The sequence below is a fragment of the Lissotriton helveticus genome, chromosome 3_1, assembly GCF_964261635.1.
Source record: "Lissotriton helveticus chromosome 3_1, aLisHel1.1, whole genome shotgun sequence".
Classification (NCBI taxonomy): domain Eukaryota; kingdom Metazoa; phylum Chordata; class Amphibia; order Caudata; family Salamandridae; genus Lissotriton; species Lissotriton helveticus.
In genome coordinates this window covers 1,139,397,862-1,139,413,774 of record NC_136061.1, presented here as the reverse complement: position 1 = coordinate 1,139,413,774, position 15,913 = coordinate 1,139,397,862, and the positions used below count along the sequence as shown (strand labels likewise).

General features: G+C 43.0%; 1 protein-coding gene across 1 annotated transcript in view; it reads right to left on the bottom strand.

The window, feature by feature from the left end:
• NEB (nebulin) overlaps positions 1 to 15,913 on the bottom strand; it is a 385,643-nt gene that overhangs the window by 115,184 nt on the left and 254,546 nt on the right. The window contains exons 92-101 of the mRNA XM_078681747.1: positions 15,014 to 15,211; positions 14,199 to 14,303; positions 13,459 to 13,563; positions 12,574 to 12,681; positions 7,646 to 7,753; positions 6,565 to 6,672; positions 5,144 to 5,248; positions 4,948 to 5,052; positions 4,135 to 4,233; positions 1,151 to 1,261 (exon numbers count right to left, since the gene is read on the bottom strand). Of these exons, the coding sequence (XP_078537873.1) occupies positions 1,151 to 1,261; positions 4,135 to 4,233; positions 4,948 to 5,052; positions 5,144 to 5,248; positions 6,565 to 6,672; positions 7,646 to 7,753; positions 12,574 to 12,681; positions 13,459 to 13,563; positions 14,199 to 14,303; positions 15,014 to 15,211 (1,152 nt within the window). The remainder of the gene's footprint in view (positions 1 to 1,150; positions 1,262 to 4,134; positions 4,234 to 4,947; positions 5,053 to 5,143; positions 5,249 to 6,564; positions 6,673 to 7,645; positions 7,754 to 12,573; positions 12,682 to 13,458; positions 13,564 to 14,198; positions 14,304 to 15,013; positions 15,212 to 15,913) is intronic.

The window sequence follows — 15,913 nt, the reverse complement described above, 5'->3', positions numbered from 1 at the left end:
CCGAGCATTTTTCAGTATTAAGGGCCTCATTTAAGGCTGTGAGGAAAGAACATGGTAATCACACCATCTTGAGGATTTTATTACAACTAGTGCTCCCAGTTTTCCGTTTTTACTGATTTTTGCAGATAAATACAGACAGAAAACTATTTTTTTTACTGTCTCTATTTCTTTTCAAATACAGAGAAATACGGAATCTAGGCCTTCTTTGGCTATTTTCTTCTACTGTCAATCATGAGTGCCAGGTCAGTAGGTGTACAGATTGAGCGTTAAGGGAGATTACAAAAGACAACAGAGTTCCTAATTAACCACATCGCTGCGGCGGCTATTCCGCCGCAGCGCTAAGGGGGTGGGGGGGCCGCGCGGCGGGCGCATTCAGGCGACGGAACCGCTCCGTCACCAGCCTCGGTTGCGCTGTGCTCATGACGGAGCGGTTTCGTCATGGCCCCGCCCGCTCAATAGAACGTGCCGCGCAGGCGCGAAATCAGCGCCGCGCAGGCGCGTCGGGCGGGCCATGACGGAACCGCTCCGTCATCAGCACAGCGCCACCGCAGCTGATGATGGAGCGGTTCCGTCATCAGCATGGAACCGGTTAAGCTTAGTTAAGTGCAGATCTACAGCTATTTAAGCTATGGTACAATGCAAGTGATTTCAGATAACGCTTTTGCAATGTATACTGCTGAAACCTTTTGGACATTGAAATGCAAGTATGCATTTATTAGATAAATTAATGTGGAAAGATACCCATCGCAGCTTCATTTATACAGAAAACACAAAATAAAAATGGAGAAATACAGAAAAGCTTTGCAAAAAATGAATATGGATAACTACAGACAGAAATGTCGAAAAATAAATACCATAAAACTGGGAGTCCTAATTACAATTTGCTGTATTTACCATGTGTGGTAAATACCTCACAATTTAGAACTGACTTTTACATAACCTCTTGTGTGCATTCCAGTGAAATTTACCTTGCTACTGGTAATGAGGGCCTAAAACTTGCATCAATCCGTGTGATTGCAGAATGCAACGGTTTGATCCGTTACTAAATGTACATTTAAACCATTTGAACAGGGAACCTTCAAAATTGACTTTGTAATTTCCTATACTGTACTTGATAAAAACACAAGGTGCTTTACGAAAAATCTTTTACCTGGCTGAGATGTGTTTTCAGCTCCTGCACTCTTCTGTATTCTGGAGTGTCCATAACCACAGAGAATTTGTCATGCATCTTCTTGGCTGTGTTGGTGTACAGGTAATTAGACTGAAAGAGAGAGCAAATTAATGTTGTAAAGAGCATAAGTCTATTCTACAAGACCTAGGTGCTGCCCTCTACCATTATAAGGTTCTACTGTCCACTGGAGAACTGACTAGGTGGGGCATTAGATTACTGATATTGCCAGGACAGAGATCACCATTTGACAGTCTGTTTGCTTATGTTTGTGTACGGTGCGGTTTAGCCATCAATAATGTGTGGCCTGCCTGTTGCGATTAGTATCTAATTAACTAAATGTGTTTTTGTTTACTGTACTGCCGTTCTACTGTTAATTATAGGAAAATGTGTGTTGAAGGGGTGCCAAGGTCTGTTTTTTCCCTTTGTTATCATTGCCTTATTTCTGTGTCTGTACTAAGTTCCATTTTCACTTCCCTTACCCACTCCCTGCTTATCCCTCCTTACCTCTTTTCTTTACCCTTCCCCTTGTTCCTGTAACGGCATTTGGGGTTGATGGTAGTATTTTGCTTGCACACCTCATTTAGGCATGTTTTACAATGTTCCTATGTATCTATCCTCATCTCTTCCACTGCTTTGTATTGCGTATTGCCATTGCCTTTATGTTAAAATCAATAAACAAACGATGCAAAAACAATGTTGTTTAGTATGACAAAGAGCTTTTCAAACTGTTTATACTTGCTGCCAGTTTCAGCAAATAAGGAAGCCAGGCACGGCCGGCACAGGTAAGATCAGCGGGCGGGGTTGGGTGGCAGTCAACAGATGACAGGATAGGCATGTCGCCTTCCACTATCGCTCAACACCCGCCCCGCCCTATCGTTCTTATCGATGCCGGCCGCTCCTGGCCCAGTAACTGCAAACACAACAATGATGGACAGAATGTGGATCAATGTCACACATTCACCCCAGTCCAAAGATCTGGGCCCAAATCCATCGTTTTTCCACTCCACACCACCCTGGGTTAGACAATGGCGATATGCAAATCAGCGCTGACCCTGTGCCCCATGGGAACAGTCCAGTCCGAACTACAAAAGCCATGTCCTTCCCAGATCGGAAACAAGCATCCGAGGACCGGCCCGGTTTCGAGGTAACACCTCTCATCAGCCCGGCTAGCTTGATTCCAGTGGTGTGGAGTAACTGGGACTCACGTCTGAGCATCCCCAGTACACTTAGAGCGGTAACTGCAAACACAACAATGATGGACAGAATGTGGATCAATGTCACACATTCACCCCAGTCCAAAGATCTGGGCCCAAATCCATCGTTTTTCCACTCCACACCACCCTGGGTTAGACAATGGCGATATGCAAATCAGCGCTGACCCTGTGCCCCATGGGAACAGTCCAGTCCGAACTACAAAAGCCATGTCCTTCCCAGAACGGAAACAAGCATCCGAGGACCGGCCCGGTTTCGAGGTAACACCTCTCATCAGCCCGGCTAGCTTGGTTCCAGTGGTGTGGAGTAACTGGGACTCACGTCTGAGCATCCCCAGTACACTTAGAGCGGTAACTGCAAACACAACAATGATGGACAGAATGTGGATCAATGTCACACATTCACCCCAGTCCAAAGATCTGGGCCCAAATCCATCGTTTTTCCACTCCACACCACCCTGGGTTAGACAATGGCGATATGCAAATCAGCGCTGACCCTGTGCCCCATGGGAACAGTCCAGTCCGAACTACAAAAGCCATGTCCTTCCCAGAACGGAAACAAGCATCCGAGGACAGGCCCGGTTTCGAGGTAACACCTCTCATCAGCCCGGCTAGCTTGATTCCAGTGGTGTGGAGTAACTGGGACTCACGTCTGAGCATCCCCAGTACACTTAGAGCGGTAACTGCAAACACAACAATGATGGACAGAATGTGGATCAATGTCACACATTCACCCCAGTCCAAAGATCTGGGCCCAAATCCATCGTTTTTCCACTCCACACCACCCTGGGTTAGACAATGGCGATATGCAAATCAGCGCTGACCCTGTGCCCCATGGGAACAGTCCAGTCCGAACTACAAAAGCCATGTCCTTCCCAGAACGGAAACAAGCATCCGAGGACCGGCCCGGTTTCGAGGTAACACCTCTCATCAGCCCGGCTAGCTTGATTCCAGTGGTGTGGAGTAACTGGGACTCACGTCTGAGCATCCCCAGTACACTTAGAGCGGTAACTGCAAACACAACAATGATGGACAGAATGTGGATCAATGTCACACATTCACCCCAGTCCAAAGATCTGGGCCCAAATCCATCGTTTTTCCACTCCATACCACCCTGGGTTAGACAATGGCGATATGCAAATCAGCGCTGACCCTGTGCCCCATGGGAACAGTCCAGTCCGAACTACAAAAGCCATGTCCTTCCCAGAACGGAAACAAGCATCCGAGGACCGGCCGGGTTTCGAGGTAACACCTCTCATCAGCCCGGCTAGCTTGATTCCAGTGGTGTGGAGTAACTGGGACTCACGTCTGAGCATCCCCAGTACACTTAGAGCGGTAACTGCAAACACAACAATGATGGACAGAATGTGGATCAATGTCCCATGGGAACAGTCCAGTCCGAACTACAAAAGCCGTTCTTATCGATGCCGGCCGCTCCTGGCCCAGACTACATCACTAGCCTATGATCACACAACTTAGCCAAGTTATGACAACAGGACTGGAGCTCTGTTCTCCAAGTACCACCAATGATAGGTTAGCCAGTGGACAATACCTCATCTCTTCTCCAAACTTGTCTCTCACCCTAGGACTTCTCTAGTTGGGAGATCACCCTGTCAAAGTTTCTTCTAAAAAGTATTCCTCTCCGATGCCCACGGTGCTATAAACTGGTCATTATAAAGGACTTGTGATATGTCAGGAAATCTATAAATAACTTCAAAATAAGCAAAGAAATTAATGGGATGGCAAACCTACCCAGAGTTTCCGCAAGTCCCGCGCACGAACCATGTCGGGAGTATCGTACAGGAAGCATCCCAAGCCCTTCAACCACTGCAGGTCCTCTTTGTACTTATTCTAGAAGTGGTGAAGAAAGGAACAGAGAGAGAGTGAGAGAGAGAAACAAAATAGGATTAGAGTACGTTGGAAGATATAAAATTAGAATATTAATAGCAATATAACTAGTACTATATTAATGACAATAAGATAAAGTCATAATACTGATAACTAGATAATTAACAATGATAAAATACTACTATTAATTGTGTGAATACTAATAACATGAATAATAAAAAATCCAGTTAGGATAATAAATGTAATACCAACAATACTAAACTTGATTACACTCACCTGATAATAATGATAAGTAATAGTAATACGATTAGTACAAATATAACCACTACTACAAATTATTATTATCAGTAGTAGCAGCAATAGTTGTGGTAATGGTAGTAGTGCTAGCAGTGGTCATATTGGTAGTAATAGTAATACAACTACTACTAATAATAACGTACAATATGGTGATAATAATAATAAAACACATTGCTAGTATTGCTGTTAATATAAGTTTTACTGTAATTATTCTATGAATAATGCATGTTATTATTATTATTACGGTTTTGTCAATATTATTATAATTATTATTATTACTATTAGCAGTAGTAGGATTGTCATTATTATTGCTATTACAGATTATATTCATAATTATTGTGGTCAATTGTAAAAGACAGTTATCAAGTGCATGTCCTATAATGCACTGCTGAACAGGATTTATTTAAAGAAGTCACTTACATCACTTGTAATTTCTCCAACGTAGCGACAGTGAAGAATTTGAGGGGTGTAGGGCATGGAAATCAGATGGCCCTTCAGCCTCTCATGATCTGCTTTATATACCAGCTGGAAGAGATAGAGGAGTGAGTTAGAGCCCCGATAACTTTGCTCATTTAATATTGTCCACATATATAACCGGTGTTGGTGAGGAACCTACATCGCTGATGGCCTCCTGAGTAGCTTTCACTTGGCGAATCTCTGGCGTGTCCGGCGTGGTGTGGATCTTGTCCTTTTGTTTGTGGTACAGCTGACGGTACAGCCTCTGCAGCAGACACAAGACAACAACAACAACAATGAAACAGTGAAGATTGGGAGACCGGGCATCCTTCTCTGCTCAACACTCATAATGCAGCTCAAAAAGGAGTCAAGTTCCACTAGATGCCCTCTGGGAAGTTCTGACACTGAAAAGGGCTTAGACCTTTTCATTTTGTATCAACTTAGGACATACCTGCTGTTATGAAGGCACAGATGTTTATTTCCATGATTGTGCAGTGGAAGGAACTCATGGGCCCAAACGCCTGAGCATAGGAACCTAGTGAGACTTCTCTGTTACTAACACAAACAGATTTGATCAGAATTGTTAGTTGCCAGCTGATGTGGAATAAGTGCTACTTCCTGAATAATTCTCCTGGGCCATTGTTTGGCAAGGTTCATTTTCAAGAACTCATGTTTTTATTATGTAGTCTATCAGTATGATAGACTACCACCATGATCGATCAGTGCGCGCGAGAATTAGGAGAATAAGGGAAAACATTGGCATGAGCCAAGAGATTTAACTAAGGGCCTGTTAGGATTTTAAGGCGGGAACTAACTTGAGCCCCACAGTTAAGGGAGAGGGGAAAGCTACACATTTTTAACTAAAGGGCCGGCGTGAGCCCCACCTCTTATACAGAGGCCTGGCATGAGACATGAGATTGTGGGAGAGATGTCAGACATTAATCTTAATTTTTAACGGGAGATGTGGCAATTGCCTTGAGATTTCGGGACACACATGACTCGTCCTTTTAAGATTTAGTGATATGTCTGGCAGGCGCCTTGGAATTTCCCAAGAAGTGTATGCTTACCCAACTGTGAACCATGTTTCAATGCCCGTACAAAGCATAGGCTTGCCTTATGCATGGGACTGGTTCTCAGAGATGCACCATCGAGCACAGGTTTGCTCTTTCCCACTTTTCACTTGAAACCGGTCTGGATACTTGAGGTGAAAACTACGTTTGTATTATATATCCTGACCTTAAAGAAACCCCTTTGGTTAACACCAGAAAACAAAATTACACCCAAGTGGCTTTTGCAAAAATATTGAAATACATATTGACTATTGTACTCTTGAATATCGAGTACAAGAAATACATAGCATCCTATTATCGTGGACAAAATATCGAAAGATAATGCATAGAGGGAAGTAAAAATTTGCTATTCTTAACTCCACATCTATGTGCCGTTTTAGCGGCAGTTTCCTGCAGCTAAAACGGCGATAATTTTAATGAGGTTCTTGCTAATATGCCCCAAAGTTATTTTATCTCCCTGTAAATAATATAAATCCTTGAATTCTAACTTCATTGTTTTCATCGACCATACCTCGTTGAGCACAGCGTTCACTTTCTTTATGTTTGTCATGTTCACGTTGTCTGGTCCCAGGGTGTAGGCTTTCGCCTTGATGTGTTCATAGGCTTCTTTGTACTTAAGCTGCAGAGAAAAGTAAAATATGTCAAGCTCGTGAAAGAATTAAAGGCGCAGTACACTTTACTAGGATTGTTTTCACTGAAGAGCATACCATGTCCTTTTTGTGAAGGGGCTGCTGATAATGGTAAGGATTGATAGGAGGGCGCGCGCATGCGTATTTTAAAGCCATGCCTAGAAAATGAAATGTGGCCCTATACAGAAGGGCATCTGGGACAAATGTAATGGTAAACGCCCATTCGCACATTTATTGCTACAGTAAACAGGGGGAAACACTATTGCCTCACATGTGACACACTATAGCAAATAAGCTATTTCTCACCAAGCTTAGTGATTGTGAAATTATATCACTGTATGGGTTAAGCTTATGTGTATGAATACTGCACATGGAAAAGCATTGGCAAAGCCAATATGTCTGGCAACCAAGTTTTTGCTTTGCCAATGTTTTTTGAAAGTCTAGATGGGCACTACTTTTTGTGTAAGTGTTCACTGTGCAAGTGCTGACGGACCTCACTTACAGAAAGGGCCGCCAATGGCTCTAGTGAACTGACCCTGGGCCCCGTAATCTATGCTGTGGTAAGCAGGCCGCAACACCCATTGGGCTCACGGGGTTTCAGCCACCCCCGTCGTGTGTGTCAGCCCGGGCTGACACAGCTTCGCGGGCCGGCGAGCATTTAATTGCAGCCGCTCCCGAGTACTTCACAGGTCTTTAAAATACCATTTACTTGTAAATTAGGCTTTTGTTGTGTGTTCACTCCTTCTTTCAGTCACTCGGTCTATGGTATGAAGAATAAGCCCCCCGAAATATTTTACAGCCCCCCCCCCTGAAATTTGGCTCTAGTTGCCCGCCTGGTGGTGAGCGAGACAATATGGTGAGTGACAAATTTACACAATTAAATGTTCAGATAGAGACAAACAGATGGATAGGCTGGTAGATGGAGGTACAGACAGACAACAAGGGTTAACTGATATTACTCACGTCACTGCCAAGCGCTTGAGCCTTCTTGGCTTGTAAGTTGGACGGAGTGTCCAGAGGGAGCTTGTATCCTTTGGGAAGGGACTTGATGCCGGCGTCACGATAGAGATTCTGGACAGTAAAGGAGAAAGCATGGAGATGAAGTAAGATGACTGCATTGCATGCTTGTGCTGTTGGCTGTCACTTTAAATGTGAAGCTTTTAAACAGGATCCCAGGTTTGCATTTGACAACATTCCTGAGTAGCAGTTTATTATTGTAATTGAATGACTGGTTTATTTAGGGTAAAATACAAACCTGGGGGCAGATTTACAAGCCCCTTGCACCACCAGTGCGTCACTTTTTGTGACATACCAGTGGCACATTTTACTGCTCTATATTTACAATGACAGGAAAAGCCGCCCTGCGTGACTTTTCCTGTCCTTGTAAATACGGCCCCTTTGCATGCAGCACTTTGCGTGAAAGGGGTATTCCATGGGTGATGCTGTGTGTGTTCCCACGTAACACCCATGGAACAAGACACATTTCCAGATTTACGAGAAATCGTAAATCTGGAAATGCATCTGAATGCTACGCCTCCCCAGTGGAGGCGCGACAAGGCGCGACGAGGAGAAATGTATTACATTCTCCTCGTTTTTTCCTCTTTCTGCGCGTGCTGCATTCTGCAGCACATATAGATAGAGGAAATCACCTCTAATTATTGTTTATGTACAGGAAGGTGTCCCTTCCAGCACTAAACAATCTTTGAAACAATTAATGTTTTCAACTTCTATGTGTGCTACTGCACCACACATTGAAGTTGTAAAATGGCATTTCAGATGCCCCTTCCTGAACAAAAACAATACCCCCGTGACGCAGGTATCCTTGCACCATGGTGCAAGGGTGCCTGCGTCAGCGCATGGCAGCAGTTTGTGCGCCAGTGCAGGGGGAAGCACAGAGATGCAACATATTGTTGTAAATATGTCGCACCCCTGTGCTTTGAAAGTGACTCAGTGCAGTGCAGCCAAATGGCTTGCGTTCCGCACTGAGTCACCTTCTTGTAAATGTGCCCCCGAATTTCCTCTAGCTATGCGTAAAGGCGGAGTTTAAGGTGCTTTCCTGAGAGCACTGGAAGCTAGAGGTGGGCGAGCTATTAAAAAGCTAGAGGTGGGCGAGCTATTAAAAGCTCGAGGCTAAGGCCCAATCCGGCTCGGCTCAGGATACTCATAGACCCTCAAACCCAACTGGATCCGAGCACTGCCCCACCCCAGCCCCTGTGTCAAGAAAGACAAATAATGACAAATGTCTATTGGCATATTTTGTTGTCGCTTTTTTTCAAATTGTAACAGCCTGTAGGTTTTCACAACAAGTGAAAAGCAGTATTGTGTAACAAATCTAAAAAGATCAACACAAATGTACTGCCTTTTAGCACTGTTGTCTAATAGACAGTGCACCATTATTAGTGTTTTTTCAAGTTGTAATAGAACTTGGCGACAGGATGTGGCATTATGACCGGAACTCCCGACCTGGGTAACCAGGTTCGAGTCTGGGCGTTGCGCAACATTCTGTGATTATGGAAAAATTGCTTAGGGAGGCCCTACTGGCACAACTGTCCCGCTAGAACATAACGTTATTGACGTTCTAGTTGCGCAATGTGCATATTTGTATGGGCATTTCATGGCCTTATAAATATGTGCTCCTTTCATCAGAAAACAGTGTTAAAGGGGCTTTCCATGGGTGTTGCTGGGGCCGTTCCCAGCAACATCCATGACTTTTTGACACTGCCCCAGATTTATGAGAAATCATAAGGTTAAGGCAGCGCCCAAAACTTACGCCTCAATGGCACAACGAGGAGAAAAATCATTTTCTCATCGTTTTTTCCCTCTTTCTATCTGTGTTGCATTCTGCAGCACACATAGAAAGAGGAAAAAGCCTCTTGTTCTTGTTTTTGTGCAGGAAGGTTTCCTTTCTTGCACAAAAATAATCATCCCCGCAACACAGGCACCCTTGCACCGTGGTGCAAAGGAGCCTGCATAGGTGCAAGGCATCCCATTGTGCGCTGGCGATTGGAAAAAGGACAGGTATGCACCATTTCTAATAAATACAGTGCATTCCTCCCTTTTTCTTCTCCGTAGGTCAGCACAGCAGGCCTGCTGCGCTGACCTATGGCAAAAAAAAACATAAATGTGTATGAGCAAACCATTTTGCAAATCCTTAATAGCGATTTTTAGCGAATCGCTATTAAGGACTTGCAAAATGTAATGTATGTAAGAATCGCAATCATAATTGAGATTCCTTAATATTCCTTAATTGCGATTCGCAATTAACAAATACCTTCCCATTCATTACTCATTAGGTACTCGCAAATTGCGAATGCAATTTCAAGGGTACAAGGGTGTCAAAAGGACACCCTGTTGAACCCCTGAAATATCTATGTGTGCACATGTGGCACACAAACATGCCCGAAGGGCATGTATGTGTGCCACATGCCACTTTGAAAAACGCAAAAAAGTGCATTTTTCAAAGAAATTGGGTGGTAATTTGCAATTTCTTAGGGCAAAATTGCACAACTTGGGTGCTTCCTGCATTGCATTTAAGGAATCGCAATTTGTGATTCCTTAAATGCATTTGCAAAATAGGGAATTGCAAATTTTGCGATTCTCTATATTGCAAGGGCCTTTAGGGATGATACATCCCAAAAGGCTTTTTCCGCGTTCGCAAACGGGCCGACTCTGAGAATTGGCCCGTTTGCAAATGGGAATTAGGCTTCATAAATATGCCCCTAAATCTCCTCATGGCCAAAAAATGTATGGGACCTTGGCCCACATGCATCATTGTTACATTTTGCACTTCCTAATTTGCGAAAAATAAGGAATCGCAAATTAAGAAGTGCAAAATGCTATGCATCATTATTTTCGGTATTCATTTGGGATTCGGTAAAAATCGCAATTTTTACCGGATCCCAAATGAATACCGATTTCTTAAGTAAATTTTCGCAATTCCCATTGGTTCCTATGGGCCAAAAGGCCCATAGGAGTCAATGCAAATTGCGAGTGGCACTTAGAAAATTTCATGGGTGCAGGGGGCGGTCCAAAGGACCCCCCCATGCACCCCTGAAATGTATTTTTCGCATCATGTTTCACACACACATGTCCTAAAGACATGTGTATGTTAAACATGAATGTTGAAAAAAATACTTTTTCACCATGTTAAACACTTTTTCCAGATTTACCGAGTGGTTCAACCACTCGGTAAATTTGGCACCCTAATTGCGAATTTCCACTTGTCAAAGTAATGATGCATTGCTTTTAAGAAGTCGCACATCTGCGACTTCTTAAAAGCACCCGCAATTTTAGAACTCGCAAAAATATTACGAATTCTAAAATTGCTTCATGCATCCCAAAAAGCACTTTTGCATTCGCAAACGGCCGATTTTAAGGAATCGCACCGTTTGCGACTACAAAAATGCTTGATGCATGTGGGCCCTTGTGTTATGTAACTTGGTACTCATGTAAAATGCTCCAATACCTTCGGGTCAATTTTACGCTATATAGAACTCCAAAAAAAAGAAAGACATGAAATGTTGGTTTTCACCGGCTGAGAAAAGCAGCAGCGAGTATAACTCCATAAACTTCTACACGAACTTAGCATGTCTGTCTAAAAGACTGCCCCCATGTTGGTGTTTCTTTCAAAGTTGTTTGTAACAGAATGTTGGTTTTCTCAGGCTGTGTGAAGCAGCATTGTGCTAAAACTGTAAAAACAGCCAATACGAGAAGGAAGGCACTGCCTTTTAGCACATCATCATTGACCCAAGAGGAGGGCTATATTAATTACATTATAATCAGTCTGCCCACGCAGCCTAGCACATCACAACAGCAGCAGGGAGAACAATTTACTGCACTCACGGACCCCCTCCAGCTCAATGCCACAGTGGGAGGTCTGTGCTAATAATTTTATAGTCAGCCTGGCCTGCTCGTTCTTCAGAGTTTGCGGGGCTGGATTTGGTGAGTTCAGGAAGCGCGTTCCAGAAGATGGGGAGATGGTCGAAATTCTATGATCGACATTTTCTGGCCGTGTATGAATGATATTTTTGCAAATTCAGCCTAAACTCTTCGCTAGTCTAAAAAATTAAGCAGGCAAGACTAACAGCTAGATTCATCAAGCCAAAAACGGCTCGCAAAGGGCCAGATTCTGAGAATCTGGCCCTTTGCGAGTGCAATTTTTGCATTTGGGATTCATCATCCCAAATGCAAAAATCGCTAAATGCGAAATCGCATATTTGCGAGGAATTGCATTTAAGGAATCTCTATTTGAGATTCCTTAAATGCAATTCATTAACCATTTTCTATTAGCGAATTCGCTATTTCTGGCCGCTATTTACCACGAAGTCAGGCTTCGTGGTAAATAGCGAAAACTCAGAAAAATGCACTTTAGTGCATTTTTCTGAGTGGTATGTTACACACACACATGTCCTTTGGACATGTGTGTGCGCAACATCTGGCTACATTTGCTTTTCAGGGGTGCTACAGGGTGTCCTTTGGACACCCTGGCACCCTTGAAATCGCATCCTTATTTGCGATTAGCAATTTGCTAATCGCAAATAAGGAAGATTTAGGAATCGCAATATTTTTTGCAATTCCTACATGAATCCCGTTTTGCAAGTCCTTAATAGCGATTCCTTATGAATCGCTATTACAGACTCGCAAAACGGGACTTTGATGAATCTAGGTGTAAGTGCCGCTAAGGAACTGAGGGGTTTGATGTGTCATGCCTCGTGATTCTGTCGCCCTGGTAAGAGAAGCCAGAGTTTACTCCATGAAGTGGAGCTACAGGGCTCCCTCTCGTGGCCGCGCGAGGAAGAGCTGGAATCCCCAGCCCGAGGCACAAAGTGGCGGGAGTGGGGGGGTGGGAGAGGGGGCACAGGCTTCTGTGTGTAAAGCATCTTTATACATACGACACTCTGTATCTTGTTTGCAAGTCTGGCTCTTTCCAAGTCCACAGTCTCCTTCGTCGAAGTCATCTTCCCCTTCACGTTATGCAGGTAATCGGAGTGGTACACAACCTACGGAAATACATCAACAACAACAGCCGTCAGCCCAGTAGGAACTCAGGTCGACTCTGCGAAAACGGTGTGCTTATTAAGAATTTACGTTGCAAAATATAAACAGCTTGGAACACAGCAAAATAAGGGCAACAACATATTTGCTCGTCTCCTTTTATTTTAAACCCCCTAAATCTTCAAACCTATGTTTGAGGGGCTGAGGACTAATTCCAGGCCAGACTACAAAGGGTTAACTCTGCCCTTGCGCAACACAACAAACTACATACAAAGCTCTTCGTGTGAAATATATACCTTGTCAATGGTAAATGTGCTACACTTGAGAAAGCATCAGTGTACCGGGCTCAGCATGGCCTTCACGAAAATACCCCAGAACTCTAATTAATCATAGGACTGCAACTCTTAAACTGTCACGTGTTGCATACACAATTCACTTCCAAGTTTGTCCATGTTTACTATCTCTGAGACGTCACTGGGATTTGTCGGACATATCACATTCATGCTGCAGATGATCTATCATGCAATACTACCTTATGGACCGGAAGTTCCCATAGACCCTTACTAACCTATGGACACAGACATTCCCCTCACCCACCCACATTTTACCTCTTGCACGCCTGTGGGAGATTTGTGAGTACATGAGTGATGTGTGTGATTAGCAGACCCCAAGACCAGACCCTCACAGATTGATATCTGCAAGATGTATGAAGCGTATTTAAACAGTCGCTGTTTGTTCAGTGGTTCTATACAATAGCCGTACTTAGAATTGAGAAGACTTACATCGCTCTGCTGTTTCCCGCTCGTGACAGCCTGTACATAGACCGGAGTGTCAGTCACCACCGTGAAGTTCGCCTTCATCTCCTGTGCCTTGGCTGTATACTTGAACTGTAGAAATGTTTTAATGACAGTACACATGATTATTGTTTTTTCAGGTACACACAGTGAAAAATCATCACCCATGGTGTCAAACAAGGGGGCTGTATACACTAATGTGAGCATTAAAAATGAGCCCCATGCTCTCTTCGGTTAAAACTGACCATCACGGAACAGTAGTGGGTCCCCCACTGCCCTAGGCTATAGTGCCACTTCACCTGTGGGACTACCTCCATCCTATAGAGCTATCACAAGGGTGGAGTAATTGCATACAGGGGTAGAGGATTTCGACATGTAAACTTTCTAATGAAGTAAGGAAGCCTAATCAGCTATGATTTTTATAGCTTTTCTTTTTTTTGTAAAACTTGAACAGACACGTGTGAAACTGTACTGATAGACTTATGTACCAGGGAAATAATGGTGAGATATCTCTGTGGTGAACCAGAGCACAGCTTAATATGCCGTCTCACAAGATGCAACTATAATTGTCCCAAAATGGAGCTCTCAAATCTTCAAGGGCTGCAGCACTACCAGAAGTGCAATGGCAAATGTCCCTTTGGTAAGGCAAACTTGTCAAAAGGAAGACCTTAGACAGACGTTAAAGTGTGCCATTCTGTTAACAACAAAAATTTTAACCTGAAACTTACGTTGTTGCGCAGGTCATAGGCGTATTTAGCATGCAGAATTTCGGGAGTGTCCCAGACGAAGCACCCAATTCCCTTCAGCCAGCGCAGGTCATCCTTGTACATAATCTGAAATGTGTATAAAGTGTAGGTTAGTAAACTCTATGTACAGAGCAACATATAGCAACCACAGCCCACCCTGGTCTATGATAAATAGGTATAGCAGAGAACCAACTTCGTCTTCAGTGAATATGATTTGGTTTTGTCATGTTTGCTGCGTGTATGAATTACAGCCTGGAAGCCAACGCTTGACTTAAATGTACACCAATATACCTCTTTCTCGCATTGTGTAATAACAAACTTCATGTTCACCTACTATTTAACAACATCTAACAAATCCTCCTTTAGCTATGTGACTTGATCACTGGATTTACTTGTTGTAAAACTAAACACAAGTTGACCAATCACAACATGGGCCAACCTTTCAGTCTAAATGAGAATAGTGTGAAAAAAAGAGAATAGTAACCACAGCTCTGTTTAAACATTTTCTGGCTTGAAACATCATTTTGTGGTTATACCACTGTTCACCAACTTAAATTTTATAAAATAAACGCCCAATGGGTGAAGTTGTCTTGTTCAAGTTGCGCTAAATTCTCATTACTTAGAAAATAGGCTGAAACGTTAAGTTGAACACTGATGATTTTCAGAAATGATGGTTGTGTTAGCATCGCATAATGATTAACAACTAACTATATGCTGTAAAAAAATAAAATTACATGATGAGTGACTATCATTTATTTTAAAGTCTACATTAAAAAGAAGAGCATCCTTGGACTTACATCGCTAAGTTGTTCATTGACTTTTCTAGCGTGGAGGTTGATCTGCAGATCAGGCAGGCAAGTCCATTCATGGAGATATTTACGGTAGTCAACTTCGCTGACTTTAGTCTGTGTTTCTTTCGCTGTGACAATCTCCAACATGTCTGGCACTATGTGGATTTTGGCTTTATTCTTCTCATAAACATCTTTGTATAGCCGCTGTTAAGATGCAAAAAACAAAAGTATCAAAAGATAAATTAAATTTGTAAACAATCTTATACACAGGCACCACTCTGGCACACATTTCCACAATGAACTGTCAATGCCAACGCCAATATTTTTATTGGCTGCACTAGTGCTGAAAAAATCAATTAAAATACCTGCCACTGTGAAAAAGATGTTTTTTTAAAATGATTGCTTTTTGTATACGTGGCAATGAGGAGTTAAAAAATTAAATCTGTGATGACAAAGTGTAAAATAGTTCCTCATCCTTTCAACCTGGGGGTGTAAGGATATACTCAAACACCGCCAACAGAAAGAAGATGAAAATGAAATAATTCTGTGAACATTTTTCAAGTGAATGGCTGGGCATACCTGAACCAAAGAAACTGATAGCTGAAGAGCCAAAGAAGCCAATGGATGAAGAAGGCTGGGCTGAACCAAGATGTTATTGACAATGCTTCAAGGCAATGGCTGAAAGTTACTGAGCCAAAGAAGCCAACGGGTCAAGAAGGTTGACCAAAGTCCCTTAGGGTAGGTATAGAATACAATATATTTGCCATTCATGAAACAATTGCCATTGATCATCAATCCTAATAAAAACTGATCACCAAATAAGAGAACAAATTATTGTACATTTCCAAATTCACTTCATTTTTTTACCTTGTTGCCACTGAAATGCAATCTAAACAGCAAAACAAA